The 17,174-nt window shown below is 46.7% G+C and overlaps 1 protein-coding gene across 1 annotated transcript in view; it reads right to left on the reverse strand.

Moving 5' to 3' along the window:
• Positions 1-17,174, reverse strand: part of FHAD1 (forkhead associated phosphopeptide binding domain 1) — a 171,084-nt gene that overhangs the window by 82,095 nt on the left and 71,815 nt on the right. The window contains exons 7-11 of the mRNA XM_065937152.1: positions 13,578-13,701; positions 9,130-9,260; positions 7,077-7,166; positions 5,938-6,042; positions 1,766-1,873 (exon numbers count right to left, since the gene is read on the reverse strand). Coding sequence (XP_065793224.1) covers positions 1,766-1,873; positions 5,938-6,042; positions 7,077-7,166; positions 9,130-9,260; positions 13,578-13,701 — 558 coding nt within the window. The remainder of the gene's footprint in view (positions 1-1,765; positions 1,874-5,937; positions 6,043-7,076; positions 7,167-9,129; positions 9,261-13,577; positions 13,702-17,174) is intronic.

Here is a 17,174-nt window from a genome sequence, read left to right on the forward strand (position 1 = left end):
TGAGGCCTTGTTTGCATGTTCTGGCCATCATGTCTGCGCCACGTGTAAGAGGACGGGCTGCTGGGCCATCTGGGGTCAGAGCCCTGGGATATGGCACCCCCAGGTCTGCTGAGTCAGAGCCTGCTCCCTACCCCACCCATCTCCATTTGACATGAGCTGTGATAATCTGGGTTCTATTATTAATTCTATTATACAGTTCAGTTCAGTTGCTCAGTCGTGTCCGGCTCTTTGCGACCTCATGGACTGCAACAGGCTTTCCTGTCCATCACTAACTCCCGGAGCTTACTCAAACTCATGTCCATCCAGTCAATGATGCCATCCAACCATCTCATCCTCTGGCATCCCTTTCTCCTCCTGCCTTCAATCTTTCTCAGCATCAGGGTCTTTTCAAATGAGTCAGTTCTTTGCATGAGGTGGCCAAAGTATCAGAGCTTCAGCTTCAGCATCAGTCCTTCCAATGAATATTCAGGACTGATTTCCTTTAGGATGGACTGGTTGGATCTCCTTGCAGTCCAAGGGACTCTCAAGAGTCTTCAACACCACAGTTAAAAAGCATCAATTCTTTGGCGCTCAGCTTTCTTTATAGTCTAATTCTCACATCCATACGTGACTACTGGAAAAACCACAACTTTGACAAGATGGACCTTTGTTGGCAAAGTAATGTCTCTGCTTTTTAACATGCTGTCTAGGTTGGTCATAGCTTTTCTTTCAAGGAGCAAGCATCTTTTAATTTCGTGGTTACAGTCACCATCCACAGTGGTTTTGGAGCCCCCCAAAACAAAGTCTGTCACTTTTTCCATTGTTTCCCCATCTATCTGGCATGAAGTGATAGGACCTGATGCCATGATCTTTGTTTTCTTAATGTTGACTTTTAAGCCAACTTTTTCACTTTCCTCAAGACGCTCTTTAGTTCTTTGATTTCTGCCATAAGGGTGGTGTCATTTGCATATCTGAGGTTATTGATATTTCTCCCAGCAATCTTGATTCCTGCTTGTGCTTCCTCCAGCCCAGCATTTCTCATGACGTACTCTGCATATAAGTTAAATAAGCAGGGTGACAATATACGGCCTTGATGTACTCCTTTCCCGATTTGGAACCAGTCTGTTGTTCCATGTCCAGGTCTAACTATTGCTTCTTGACCTGCATATTATTACTACTTCATTAAGAAAAGTGGAGGGACTTCCCTAGTGGTTCAGGGGTTAAGAGTCTGCGCTTCCACTGTAGGGGGCACGGGTTTGTTCACTGGCTGGGGAACTAAGATCCTGCAAGCCATGTGGCTTCACCAAACCAAACCAAACTAAACCAAACCAAACCAAACCAAACAAAAACAGAAAAGTGGCATTCCCCTGTGGATACTGACTAGAGCGTCTGTTTGGAGGCCCAGAGGAAGAAAGACTGCTGTAAATGTCAAGACAAAAAAATGTGAAGAAGAAAGTACTAGAAACACCACTGAGGGTTGAGAGGCTCAAACCCTCCCCAAGAGGGACCCACATCGCTGGTTTACCGGGGTGGGCCTTGACCTGGGACTGACTGCTTGGTCAGGGTCTCAGGTGATGGCAAACACCAGTGTGGGCAGCTTCCCAGCAGGAAAAGCCTTTTTAGTGACATCCACTGGGACTCAGGAGCCACACAGAGCCCTGCCCCTGGGGATAAGTGGGTGAAATTAAACCAGGCTGTCCTCCTCCTCACTCATCCCCACTGGCTGCTTGAGTGCAGGGCTCCATGGAGAGTGGTGGGCTGTGAAGGGGCTTGGCAGCACGCCTACCTGACCTACTGCCCTTTCCAAATTGGCTTTAATGAGGTTTTCTCTGTTCCCCATTTCTTGCAGCTGAAGCAATTTCCTTCTGGAATCCTCCTGAAGTTTCTCTTCAACCTGAAAGGATGATGAAAGCATGGGCTTGCTGCTAATGTGATCATCATGCCCTCTTGGGGGAACTCTTCTGGGGGGGGTGGGCGGTGCTAATGGCAGTGGGGGAATCCTCAAGGGATAGGGACAGCTGCGGCCCTGTGGCAGGGGTCATGGGCATACACAGTGTGGAGATAAACTCACAGGGAGATACCCCTTAAGGGAAGGGGCTGAGTTCTGCACCCTGGGCTCAACTATGTCCTACCACAGACTCCAGTCCCAGCTTGGACCCTAGCAAGATGTGTGACCCTGGGAAAGTGATTTCACTGTTCTGTGACTCAGTGTTCTCATCTGTCAAATGGGGATGATGGTACCTGTACTGCAGCATAGAGTTACTGTGGGGATTCAAAATATTTGGAATAGGGCTTACAGGCCTGTGGGTGGGGTAAATATTGATGTGACCTATAAAAGGTGGGTGTGGAATTTCCTGGTGGTCCAGTGGCTGTCTCCTCGCTCTTAATGGAGGGCACGCAGGTTTGATCCCTGGTCAGGGAACTAGATCCCACATGCCACAATGAAGATAGGAGATCCCACGTGCAACAATTAAGATCCAGTGCAACCAAATAAATAAATATATTTTTTAAAAGGTGAATGGGGATGTCTGCTATGTAGCCTCCTTCTAAGATCCCATGATGGGTCCTTGGTCAGCGTTATTATTGGGTTTATCATCATAACTATTTGTCATTACCACTTTGAGCACACCCACAGGTGGAAAGCTCTCTAGAGGCTTGCTAAGTAATGTCTATTAAGAATTGCAGCCTGCAAAAGAAGGCGTTTGAAGTGCAGAAGCTTGCTTGTTTAATCCTCCCTTGCTTGGGTTAACGGGGCAAATTGAGGTACTTGGGAGTGCTTGATGCTACCCTCTGCTGGCCAGTGGAGGCTTTGCAGCTGCTCATTTCAGAGACACACCTCATCATTTCAGGGATACACCTGCTGAGCCCAGGGCTCTGGCATCAGCAAGAAACCAGGCAAACTCTTGTAAATAAATGGAAAGACTTTGTGCTGAGACAAATCCCGTGGGCCACGTTGATTAGGGATCTGACAAGGGGGATCACAGAGATGTAATGAAAGACCCAGAATTCTTTGGAGCTTTGCTCTGAGTAGAGTGGTGTAGAGGTAAAGCGACTACCCAGCTCAGTTACCTTGGAAAGCCACCTCTCTGGGCCTTAGTTTTCTCCCAGGTCTAAGCATACTCTGACTTGTATTTCAGCAGCATTTTCATACACTGCAGAAGCCAAGTCCAATCCTGGACTCTGCCCTTACCTGTGTTCTCCACGAATAGCCCCCCATTCCCACTCCTCAGGCAACTTCAGGCGCCGCCCTGCTCCCTCCGTCACACCTGGTGCTCTCCACGCCTGTTCTCCCATCCCTCTCACGTGACATGCTGGGCTGTGCCAACTGGCCTCCTCGCCTCTAGTTCAGCGCCTTGCAGAACAACCTTAAAGGTACTGCGAGGGTTAGCCGGCTGTAGGGCAGCTCCGGCCTACAGAACTTCCTACAACGACACAGATGCTCTGAACCTGTATCATCTAATACGGCAGCCACGAACCGCATCTGGTGATCCAGTGCTCCAAACAGGGGCTGGTGTGACCGAGGAAAGGAATTTCAAAGTGTATTTAATTTTAATTAATATCAGTGTAAACAGCAGCACATGGCTGTTGGCTACACAATGGTGGCTGGAGTCAGACCCACCTGGAGTCAGCCAAAACTATGCGACTGGGCTAGTTACACTGCTAGTTAACAAGGGGTCTTGACTTTCTCATCTGTAAAACAGGGAGGATGATCTCTAGATCATGGCGCTGTTGTGAAGAGGGAAAACAGATGAAATGTTTGGTGGTAATGCCCAGTCCATGAGAAACTGCAGTTATCATTTTCACCATTATTAGCTGCGAATGTCACATATTGGTTCCCTGTTCGGAAGCCCTGGTAGCGCCCCACTGCCTGTGGGCAGTAGAGCCTGAGTGCCAGAACTAGTGCAGAACACCAAGCCAGGGATTCAAGAAGCCCCGATGAGCTCTGAACAAGGCAAATGAAAACGAATCTACATCTAGATAAATCATAATAAACCTGCTGGAAATCTAGGGAAGAGAAAATCTTAAAAGCAGCCAGAGAAAAAGACAGGTTTTGCAAAGGTGCAATAATAAAACTTACAGATGGCTTCTAAATAGAAATAGCAGGAGCCAAAAGACAGCAGTGACATGCCTAATGCTATTTCTAATGTGCTGAAAGAAAAGAACTGCCATTGCAGAATTCAATAGGCAATCAAATGTGTTTTAAGAATGAAGGTTAAATATACATTTCAAGATAGACACACAAACACATCTGAGACTGTCATCAACAGAGCTACAGTGAAAGAAAACACTAAAGGGTATTCTTCAGAGACAAGAAAAATGAATGCAGATGGATGATCAGAGATGCAGAAAAGACAAGCAACAGTAAGAGTAACGTGTGCATATGATATTGACTATATAAAAACACCAATAATATTTTTGGGGGTTTTATGAATAACTATAGAGAGGAGTTTAGAAAATGGCAACAATGACTTACAAATCTGGAGGGGTTAAGTGAAGTCAGGGTGTTCTAAATTCACTGCATTGTCAAGGAGAAGGGCATAATTATCAACTAATACTACATCTTGGTAAGTTAAGAATGCACATTGTAAGCACTTCTGTGGAGGTCCAGTGGCTAAGACTCTGCACTTCTAATGCCAGGGGACTGGGTTCAATTCCTGGTCGGGAAACTAGATTCCACATGCCACAACTGAAGAGTTTGCATGCTGCAACTGAAGATCAAACATGCCACAATGACAATCCACAGCTAAAACCCAGCACAGCCAAAGAAATACATTAATTAAAAAAGAATGCACATTGTAATCTTTAGGATGACCACTAAGAAAGCAATAGAAGAGTGAAAAACTTAATTAATATGAGATCATTGTGAGGCAAGGATAAAATGCTATTGTCTTACTATTATTAAAAGGATAGTAAAAAAGTAAAATGTTTCCAAGCTAATAGAGGGGGAAGGTGGAATGATAGAAAACCATCAACTCAAAAGGAGGCAAGAAAGGAGAGAAAAAGCAATATAGTACAGATAGTACAACTGGCCCTGAGGAAGAGTAGATTTAAATCCCAATGTATCAGTAATTATGTAACATAAACGGACTAAAAGACTGTCAAACTGGATTTTGTAAAAATGATATGCTATTTGGAAGCTATATGTCTAAAACTTAAAAATTGACAGAGAGGACTTCCTGGTGGTCCAGGGGTTATGAATCCATCTGCCAAAGCAGAGGACATGGGTTTGATCCCTGGTCCCGGGAGATTCCACATGCCACGGGGCAACTAAGCCCATGAGCCACAGCTACTGAGCCCTTGCACCCCAAAGCCCATGCTCCACAATAAGAAGCCACTGAAATGAGAAGCTGGTGCACTGCAACTTGAGAGTAGTCCCTGCTCACCAAATCTAGAGAAAGCCTGTGTGTGGTAATGAAGACCCAGCACAGCAAAAAATAAATAAATAAATAAAATTTTAAAAATTAACAGAGAAAGTATGAAAAACATATGCTATGGAAACTCTAACCAACAGCAAGCCAGTGATGGCGCTAAATGACAAAGAAGATGTTAAGGGGAAAACCCTACTAGAGATGAAAAGGGACATTTTATGATGATCAAAAGTCTTGCTCTACTGGAAGTATTTGAATTCTAAATTTATATGCACATAGTAACACAACCTCACAATATATAAAGCAAAACTTGTCAATATTAAAAGAAGAAACACAAATCTACAATCATGATGAGATTTAGGAAAAAAAAAAAGTTCCCAATGACTGATGGAACACAAAGACACACACACACAAATCAATAAGAGTATTTAAGTTGGAACAACATCATTGACAAACTTGATTTAATGGATCAATTCTTTCCTGGGTAATTTCATGATTGAAGGCAGTGGGTCTTGGTTACACACGGGAACTTTGGAGTCTGGCAGACCCAGCCCGGAGCGGTTGCCATGGCGACCCATCCCTGCCATACCTTGCTCTTTTCCCGAAGCGTCTTGGAGATCAGGCTCTGCTCTGTACTGCTCCTCTTCAGCTCCTCCCTGAGTTTTCTCACTTCTTTCTCCATGTCGTGGATTTGCTGAGAAAGTTTCAACAACAGCAAAGTCAACTTCGGAACTCACCTCACCCGGTTCGTTAAGGTGGAAACCTAGTCTAAGATCAGTTTAATTCTTTCCCTTGGGAGATGCTTCTACATCTTTAAAGCAAAGTAGGGTTTTTTTCAACAGATGCATTGAAAGTGCAGGGTGAGGGAAAATTTGATTTTCTTTTGGAGATCAGCATGGATTCTGGATTAAACAGTACAAGGGACACATTCACTCATTATATTCTCTTTCCTTGGAATATATTTTGAGTTCAGTCTAAATAGGGGTTATTTGAAAGACACCATGGGCAAAGCTTGGAAGAAAAGAACAATGAGCTTTTTCTTTTTGTTCCCATTTGAGACAGAGAATAGCAGTGCCCCTGAGAGGAGAAAATGGCCTCGACAGATGGAAAATATATGCTTGGTGATGTTCTTGAGGATTCGACTGGCGCAGAGGGTGAACATTCACATTTAGTGCTCATCTTTTCATTGTACTAATTTTTATATTCACCTTCCATACAAAGCCAATGATATGTCTGCTTTTTATTTTGTTTTTATGAACTGATGTAAAATTGAATGCATCAGTATTTAAGTAATGATACTTAAGGAGGCATTTCACGTCAACAACAGTGCCCATGGCTGTGATAAAACTTGTGACAGCAGATCATGAAAACTTGGGTATCACAAGTTCAGTGGTACGAACCATGGTGAATTTCTAGCAGCATCTAGTGGCCACCTGGCCACCTTCTGTCCTGGTCTCCAGGCAAACTCTAGCCCAGCTCCAGGGGAAACCTGATGAGGGGCCTAGAGTCAACTGTCCACAAAATACTAGGAGAATATGTTTTCCAAGGTTTTCTACCCATCTCTTTGAGGCAAGCAAATCAAAGAATTTTGTTAATTACATTAACAAACAGACACCCATAAAGCCCCAGAGTTTGTACTAGCTAAGGGGCCAAGGAACCCCTCCAAAGCCCTGAAGGTCAAAGTCTAGGCTTTCTGTGGACACCCAAGGATGAGGAGTTTCAACACACGGTTTTGTAGAGTTTTAATTCTTTCTCTTGGGCTTCCATGTTCTCCTTCTGGGCATCTTCCTTCTTTAACTCTTCTTTCAGCACTGAGCACTGGGGAGAAAAATAACAAGGTCATGTGGGCTTGACTGGGGGCCCTAAGTCTCTATGTGCATGCCCAAGATTGTCTTCTGTTGTTTAACTCAATCATACCCTGCATTCTGAGAGGCCAGACCGTCTGTGTGACGGAAGCACTGGGATCCTGTGGTTGTTCCTGGTTCAGCCCTCTTGTGAGTTCTGACAAATAAAGAGTCTAAACTGCCCTTCAAAAGTCAGCAAACTGCACCACAGGGAGAGTCCAGACTTGCAAAGTCTGGGTGCTTAGGGTGGAGGAATTGAGCTGTTTTCACCTAGTAACCATCGAGAGTGGTGAGGGGGGCCAGTGAGTTTGGGTCAATCTTACTGCTTTTGTGCAGGTTCCATCTCAAAGACATAGCTGCCCTGTTGGTCACAAAGGGGTAAACAGAGCTGCCTTTTCTGAGGGCATTTTGGCAACAGACACTAAAAGCATAAGGATGGATGTGCCTTCTTTTGACCCAGAAATTCCCACTTTAGACATGTACCCTAAGGGCAATGATTAGAGAAATCAGGGAATCTGTAGCTTCAAGGATGTTCTCCATAGAACTGTCAGTAACAGTGGGGAAAAAAAAACAAGTGTTGTTTATAACAGGAGATCACTTTATAACACCATGTACATCCAGGAGAAAGTGTGTGGCTTTTAAGACCAATGATAAGAGCACTGATTTATTAGCATGGGGAAGTCATTGTGTTTATGATTTTTAAAAATATGCATAGTGTAAATCCACTGTAAAATAACTGACTGATTGATTTCTAGGTAATATATAGAAATAAGACTGGAAGAACCCAGAGGAAAAGTCACCGCACTCCAATGTCAATAAGGAAGGGGAAACAGGGACATAATCAAACAAATGTACTGTGGGAGGTGGAAGAACCAAGCAGGGGCTGTCTCTGCATACCCCTTCTACTAAGCACCAGCTCTGCAACCCCTCCCCATCCCCAACACACACACACACACACACACACACACACACACACACACACACACACAGTCCTCTCACCTAAAACAGCGAGTGCACATGCCTAGGAGGGCACTCTGCTTGGCAGAAATAAAGGCAGAGGCATTGGCCAGGCAGCTGACTGAGGCAGAGGCAGAGGTGCACTGCTAAAACCAGGCTCCCATGTCTTGGAAGATGATTTTGTCATTCCCATTTCACAGATGGGGAAATAAAGGCCAAATAAGTTACAGTAAGAGAAAGCTCTGGGATTGGACCCAGGTCTTTCTGACCCCAAAGCTCATGCCTTTTGCCAGTTCCATATTCGGTATAGTACTAAGCACCAGGTACTACGTATTGTGCCTTTTCCTTGGAACCTCAGGATGTTTCCACCCCACACCTGTGCAGCCCTGGCTAACACACTGGGAATCTCTGAGTTACAACCTGAGGTGAAAGCTATGAGGTTTTACCTTGACTGGCAGAAACAGATGCACCATACAAATACTGAGAAATCTTATCCTATAGAGTCAGGATTCTAAAGCTGGCATGGAAGGCAAGATTTGCAAATAAAGTTCCATTTAAAAAACTCTTCACTTGCCTACCAAGTCTAGGGAAGAAATGAGAGTTTGTGTGTTTGCATCTGGATCTTCAAATGTTCTGATTTGAAGGCAATTATGAGAACCAGTGGTGCTGGGACCGTGATGGAGCCCTGTGGGTTGTCCCTGCTCACAGAGAGATTTTACTCTGTTTTATATTAAGCTGTGCAATAGCAACATATGCTAATGAGTGTGTTTGTTCCTGGGGTTTATTTATCATAGGGGTTAGAAAATGTTTGCTGCATTTGAATATATATCATGCTTATTCTGAGCCACATACTGTACTTTAAAAGCTGCAGAGAAGTTGACTTCACTGCAGACACGTGACTGTACTGTGTCTGCTGTGTGTGTGTGTGTGTGTGTGTGTCTGCTTTTTGAAGCTACAATTTGTGATGACCCGACACTCACTCTGGAGCTGAGGGCTTCGAGCTGGTGATCCTTTTCTTTGTTCTCACTTTTTAGTTGATTCACCTCCTGTTTTAGTTGTTGAACTTGCTCATCCTTTGCTAACATATCCTTTTGCAAAGATGACACCATCTCTGCAAAACAAAAACAAAAACTCACAGGTGAAAAGGGCAGGAAGGATTCCTGGCATCACCACGACTGTTAGCCAAGTTTCGGACAAGAACCTCCAAGCCCAGGGCCAGCATTCCTAGAACTGCGGAGGTTGTTGCCAAGAATCCCAGAGCAAGAACAGGAATGAGACCAGAGACCATGGAACGTGGTTTGAGGCTTCAGGGAGAATGAGGAGCAGTCAGCAAGCACCAGTGGGAGGAGAAGCCTTTGGGGGCCCCTGGTGGGCAAGGCTGGGCAGCGCCGAGAGGAGAGGCCATGCCCAGGGCTTGGGGAACAAAGGCCCAGCACAGGTGAAGTCCAGGAACTCTTCTCCAGAGCCCAGGAGGCGGACTTGCAGCAGAGTGGACTGCTGGACACTCTTGTGGGGCGGCTAGCTTCACACTTAACATGAGTTTGGCCCTGTCCTTACCCCTTATTAGCTTGGTGGTCTTGGACAAGTTATTTCACCTCTCACTGCATGTCCTGCACAGTTATTGTAAGGGTCAAGTGAGATGGTCTGTCCTAAGAACATAAAGTGACTAACTTATATTTGTTGTTGTTCAGTCGCTAAATTATGTCTTGACTCTTTGCGACCCCATGGACTGCAGCATGCCAGGCTTCTTTGACCTCCACCATCTCCTGGAGATTGCTCAAACTCACATCCATTGAGTCGGTGATGCCAACCAACCATGTCATCCTGTCATCTCCCTACATGGCACTCACTATTTTTCACAATAGTCAGTTTCCAACATGGCCCCCATGATCCCTGCCTCCTGGAATGCATGCTCTTGTGTGGCCCCTCCCACCTTGAATGGGGCTGATATGGGTAAGCCACGTGATGCTGTGGAAATGATGCAATGTGACCTCCCAGGCTGGGTCATAAAAGACACTGCGGCTTCCTCTTTGCTCTCTTGCACCACTCACTCTGGGGGAAGCCACCCCCCGTGTTGTGAAGACACTCAAGCAGCCCTCAGGAGAAGTATGTGTGATGAGAGGCTGAAGCCTCCAGCCAACAGCCACATGGGCAGCGACTCTGAAAGGGGTTCCTCCTGCTTCCGGTAAGGCTTTCGATATCATGACTGATGCCCCGGATGACACCTTGACTGCAGTTCAAGAGAATTAAGTTACACACCTCCCCATCCCAAATTCCTGTACTGTAGAAACTGGGTGAGATAATAAATATCAGCTGTTGTTTTATCCATTACATTTTGGGATAACTTGCTATATAGCAATAGATAACTACTCTGTTATTGAATTATCACTTTGGAGAAAAGTGGGAAGTGAAAGTGAAAGTTGCTCAGTCGTGTCCGACTCTTTGTGACCCCGTGGACTGTATAGTTCATGGAATTCTCCAGGCCAGAATACTGGAGTGTGTAGCCGTTCTCTTCTCCAGGGGATCTTCTCAACCCAGGGATCGAACCCAGGTCTCCTGCATTGCAGGCGGATTCTTTACCAGCTGAGCCACCAGGGAAGCCCAAAGTGGGAAGAAAGGTGCCTAAATACAGTGGTACTGGATTATCTCATACAGTTCTTTCTTGGAAGAACATTAGGCCTAATTTTATTGCTAGGTGTCAGTCAAGCAGGTATATGAGGAATTCCCTGGTGGTCCACTGGTTAAGGCTCCATGCTTCCAATGCAGGAAGCAGAGATTTCATCCCTGGTTAGGGAACTAAGATCTTGCATGCCATGAGGCATGACCAAAAATATTTATACAATACTTTGGTCAGGGAGGCCTGGTGTTCTGCAGGCCATGGGGTTGCAAAGAGTTGGACACACGTGAGCGACTGAACTGAACTAAACTGAAGTTGGCCGCCTTAAATGAACAGCCAATTCATTGGAAAAGACCCTAATGCTGGGAAAGATTAAAGGCAAAAGAAGGGGGCAGCAGAGGATAAGATGGTTGGATGGCATCACTGACTCAATGGACATGAACTTGGGCAATCTCCAGGAGATAGTGAGGCATGGCGTGCTGCAGTCCATGGGATCACAAACAGTGGGACATGACTTAGTGACTAAACAACAATAACAAATATGAAATAAAAAATGAAATGATCCAGAATTTCATTTTAAAAATGTACTTCGCCCATAGGACACAGTTAAGTTACTTGGAAATCCCTCTGGGGCTTCCATACTTGGTGTGAGTTCAGCTCATCCCAAGCGTTGTCCCAACCCAGGTCTGTCTGACTCCCTGACTGGAGAAAGTGGGATAAAGGACAGGCTTTGATGCTTGCATGAGGTTTGATTGGCAGACACATGGAGAGAGGGCAAGGACCAGTGAGTTCATCCTTACATTCCTGGTTCCCAGACCATACCAAACCTGGAGGAGGTGCTCAGCAAATATCTGAGGACATTCCAAGTTAGGGAGGAGCATAAGCAGGGACCTGTGGCTGGGAGGGGATGGAAGTGAGAGTGGTAAGTTGCACAGTGAGGCCGGGGAAAAGCACAAATTCATATATGGAGAGTGGTTCATATGTGACTTGATAATGTGCTTGGCTTTTACAGCTGTGGGCATGTTTCCTGCTACATGCCGGGGACTTTGGGAGTGACATGCTACTCCCAGGCTCATTCCTCCTCCCTGTCACCTGCTCCTCTCCCTCCCCTCTTTCTGTGAGTGGTCCTCTTCAGGTTATTTTCAGGGGCATTAAAAACCCCACTGACTTCCCATCACCCTTAGTATAAAACCCAGACCCCTTGACCCCATCCAGCCTCAGTCCTATGTTCACCCCGCACAGCCTCACTTGCTCTTGGTTTGTCGTTGCCCATCTGAAACAGGAGGGAAGGGGGAAGAGCACAATCTCTAAAAGAATGACAGGGCCCTTGAGGATGTGACATAAGCTGGTTAGAACCAACTAGGTTCAAGCTGGCAGAAGATCCAACTTCCAGTGGACTTGGAGCCTCATTATATGCTGATTGCAATGCAATAACTATGTGACACACCCATCAGCAACAGAGGATGAGGTGGTTGGATGGTATCACCCATTTGATGGACATGAACTTGGGCAAACTCCAGGAGATGGTGAAGGACAGGGAAGCCTCGCGTGCTGCAGTCCACGGGGTTTTGAAGAGTCGGATACAACTTGGTGACTGACAACAACACACCCACCAGTACCAACACAGTTCTGAGGTCAGTCAGTCAGAGAAGGTCAAAAAGTGGACAGTGGCCCAATTTCTGGAAATCACTGCCCCTTCCCCGAAATACTTGGAATAATCCTCCCATTCAGCAGCCTATGAAATTACCCGGCCCATAAAAATCAGCCACCTCATATTTCAGGGCCGCTCACCTTCTGAGATGGCCCATACTCTCTGCCTGTGGAGTGTGTTTCTCTCTAAACAAATCCACTTACCTATCACTTTGTCTCTCACTGAATTCTCTCTGTGACAAGACGTCAAGAATCTGAGCACCCTAGTAGGTGCTCAGTCAGCACGCTGAAGGAATGAAGGAATCCAGGGAGTCCAGGCTCGGCCACAGCTATGCGTGGGCTGCCCCTCCCCCCATCCAAGCCCCTTATCAGGGAACCACCTCTGTTGGTCAGTTAGAAAATGTTTCACTTGGGCCCAAGTGCACTTGGGTGAAAATCGGTGAGATGATGTGTACTCAAAGTGGTGACCCCATTTTGTCCATGTTCTAGTTTGCCCTTAAGCAGGCTGGCTTGTGGAGTCATCCAAGTCACACTGTTCTATGTTCTCCCTGGTGGGGCCGGTGCTCAGGAGACCTCAGAGACAAAATATACATGTGTGTGTGCTCAGTCGCTCGGTCGTGTCCAATTCTTTGCGACCCCCATGGACTGCAGCCTGCCAGGCTCCTCTGCCCATGGAATTGTCCAGGCAAAAATGCTTGGGCAGTTGCTATCAGAGGACCTTCCCAGAAAGACTGAACCTGGGTCTCCTACATCTCCTGTACTGGCAGATGGATTCTTTACCACTGAGCCAGCCACCAGGGAAGCCTGGTCAAGACAACATTCTCTCCAATATTTATCAGGCCCTGCCCTAGGAAGAGGGTGGCAAGAAATCTTCACTGAAGGAGAATTCTAACTCGCTGACATTGGTGGCCAGGTGGGTTGCTGAGATCCCTGAGGCTGCACCCAGGTCACGGGCACAGGTGCTGTGGTAGATTGGGGATGTCTGCAGGGGGATGGAGGCAGGTGCAGTGATAGATTGGTGATGTCTGCAGGGGGAGAGAGGCAAGTACAGTGATAGATTGGTGATGTCTGCAGGGGGAGAGAGGCAAGTGCAGTGATAGATTGGTGATGTCTGCAGGGGGAGAGAGGCAGTTCTCAGGAGCAAATCCAGAAGGACCTTACCTGATGTGATGGCGTTATCCCTCCTTAAGTTCTCACCCTGGTTCTTCAGGGACGTGATTTCCAGGTTCCTCTCAGACAGGGTTTGGCACAGCACCTGGCTGTAGCCTTGTTGCAGGGCACTGATCTGTGGGAAGAGGCAACACACAGTCAGAGGGGGGCCGGCCAGCTTTGCGGACACGCCAGTACTTCTCCAAGGCTGGACAAAAAGAGTCAGGTTGATCTTGGGTCGGGGTGTTGGGGAAACCAAGCTTTTCAGTTATAACTAGTGGGAGAGATGGGAGGGTGCCTATTCCTTCAGTGACCACCGTGTCCTACATCATCAAGACACAAACCTTACCTTTGTGGTCACCCAGGGGCTCAGGTGCCCCTGCTCTGGATCCCTTCCTGTGACTGAGGCAGGAGGCAGATGGGCTTCAGGCTGGATACTTACAACCAGCCTTCTGTTTACATTTCCCAAGACAGGAGGTAGGTGGGCTCCAGGTTAGTCATTTACAACCAGCCTCCTGTTTGCACTTTGAGATGGAAATAATGACAGGAACAGGGTAAATGACTGGACTTTGTCTCCTGTGGACACATCAGTTGTGTCAGGGACAGACAGGGGCAAAACCTTGTTTGAGTACAAGACCAAGAGGTCACATATTTCCGATCCTTGGGGCAAGGGAGTCGCTGCACATGTGCAGAAAGGCTCCTTGGGGATAACAAAGGAGGGGTCACCATCCCATAATATGTGATGTCAAGCCCCATCCCTCACTGGCTGCTGGGCTGGAATCTATCTTGGGAAAAAGCTGTGCACACATGTTGGGGAGGATCCTAGGGTAGGTCTGGTGTGGAAAAAGAAGCTAGATAATTGGCAAAGGTAAACAAAGATCCACCGGATTGGTGGCCACCTAATGCAAAGAGCCGACTCACTAGAGAAGACCCTGATGCTGGGAAAGATTGACGGCAGGAGGAGAAGGGGATGACAGAGGATGAGACGTTGGATGGCATCACCGACTCGATGGACATGGGTTTGAACAAGCTCCACAAGACTGAGCCACTGAACAACAACAACAAAGACTTGAAAGAATTGCCCTATATACAGGATGTAACCACCTCTGTCCTGGGCTCCTCCTCACTGAAGGGATGCCCATGCCTTCTCTCCGGGTGTGCATCTCTGTCTTAACTAAACAGTTTCTCTGTGTGCTCTTCCAGTTGTTGTGTTGTGTCCGTAACAATAAACTTTGTACCTGTTTCTTTTTTTTTTTTTTAATAGTTTTTGCCTCCACAAGAAATGCATTTTTCAACAGGAGCAAGAGCCAGGGAAGCTCTGCTTCTAGCCTCTAGCTGTTGATGGTCCTGTGGCTAGGAGTCCTGGTTTTTACCCCGGCTACCCAGGTTCAGTTCCTGAGCAGGGAACTAAGATCTCGCTTCAAGTCACCGCTCACTGTTGCCTCTCTGAGATCACCATCTGTAGACTTTTAGCCATAAACAGGCTAGCAGTTGGTGCCGAATCATCCAGCACTGACTGTATGCAGAGGAAAATTCAAGAGACAGGAGGGTGTTGTGCGTGCTCAGTCACATCCGACTCTTCTGTAACCCCAGGGACTGTCGCCCACCGGGCTCCTCTGTCCACTGGATTTCCCAGGAAAGAACACTGGAGTGGGTTGCCATTTCCTATTCCAGGGGTTCTTCCCAACTCAGGGATCAAACTCATGTCTCCTGTGTCCCGTGCATTAGCAGGCAGACTCTCTACCACTGCACCACCTGGGAAGCCCCCAAAAGATGGGAACAAGTTATACAATGAATTTCCTTTAATGAGAACAGCAAATAGCTTATACCTCATACAACACTCCAGAGTTTACAAAACTCGTTTGCACATGTTACATGGATACTCCTCATAGCATTACTGAAGCTTGCTGTTCCCATCAGTCTTCCCACTTGCAAGGGAGCAGACTGAGGCTTGGAGAGGTAAAGTCCCCTGCTCAGTATCACGGGGCTGGTCAGAGGTGGAGCAGGATTCAAACCGAGCCTCTAGTGGCCCATTTCCACCTTTCCAGGTGGCCCTAGGAAGCAGCATGAAAAGCTGGAGGCTGTAAAGGACAGCGTGGACTTGGGAGCCAGACTGTAGGCTGCAAGTTCTGTTTCCACCTGTTATGGGCCGTATGAACACAGGAATACACCATATTCTATCTTCAGTCTGTACATGGCGTGATGGTAGTCCCAGCCTGATAGGATTGTTAGAAGTATTGCTTTTCCCTAGGCCCTGCTTTTCAGCATGTCGGATCTTCGTTCCCCAACCAGGGATCAAACCCATGCCCTCTGCTTCAGGAGCTCGGAGTCTTAACCACTAGACCACCAGGAAATCCCTGTTAGAAGTATCTTAACAAATTAGTCATGCGTGCAAGTACTCAGATCATGCCTGGCACACAGCATAGAGGGATGAGGTGTCACGGTCCTCTCAGCTGGCTACCCGTGGCATGTTTTAGCTTCAGCTTCCCTTGTCTGTCTCTGGGGAAAGGAGTTGGAATTTTGTGTGCATTTGTAAGTCTTGCTCAGGCTCACTTTAACACTGCTGTGGTTATTATTAGGAGGAAATACAGGAATCATGGGTGGGATGACCATGGGCTGGCTGCTGCGAGAACTCTGGAAGTCCCTGGCTGAGAACCTACTTGAGGGCCAGCCCCTCTCCAGGGATCCACACGCAGGGCAGGGGCCCTGGAAGGATCTCCTTGGAAAGCAGCCCTGGTAAGGGCTGGAAAGTAGCTGCCGCATCTTGGCCTCCGCAGAGCAGGTACCCGAGAGGCTGGGGAAGGGAGGTGAGCCAGAACACCCTCCCTCTTCATCTGACTCCTGACTGCTTGGTCTGAGTGGCCAGGCCTTTTCCCTCCCAGGGTGCGCTGTGGGCCTTCGCTGCTTTGATTTTTCAGACGTCAGGACTCAGTTCTCCCACAGGGACATGTTTATTGGGGCAGAAATGCCACAAAGTCCCTAGACAGGATGAGGGCTAGCTTGTTTTGATAGATCAAAATAGAAGCAACAAGGAGCAGGACATAATTTCTTTGTTTTCCTAAGGTAAGGTTGCCAGATTTAGGGGAGAAAAAAAGGATGCCCATTTAAAATAAGATGACAGATAACATTTTCGTGTGTGTCCCATGCAGTATGTGGAACATATGCTAAAAAAGACATTCTAATATTCAAATTTAATTGGGTGTCCTTATTTTATCTGGCAACCCCACCCTAAGAGAGTTCTTAAACTTCAGTCATTCAAATACCACTTTCACTATTTTTGCCATATCTCTTTCCTGGTCCCACTATAATTTCTTAGCATTTTTCTTAGAAGCCCCTTGCTTTTTAAACTTAAAAACATGTATTAAATTAAAAACAACTGCTATAAGAGTAAACTGAGACACAATATCGTAAATAAAAATAATCTTAAAAGAAGATAAAATACAAGAATTTCCTTGTTTACTGTCAGATCAGGCTGCAGGCTTCACATTTAAAAAGAAAAGATTGGGGGGAAGGGGTGGGTATTCCCAGGTATTTGGGCAACGGTGTGGTGACCTTGCCGCCAGGTGGCGCTCACAGCCTTTGGTCCTGGTTTCTGTGCCTGAAAATCTT

The sequence above is a fragment of the Muntiacus reevesi genome, chromosome 5 (genome assembly GCF_963930625.1).
Source record: "Muntiacus reevesi chromosome 5, mMunRee1.1, whole genome shotgun sequence".
Lineage (NCBI taxonomy): Eukaryota > Metazoa > Chordata > Mammalia > Artiodactyla > Cervidae > Muntiacus > Muntiacus reevesi.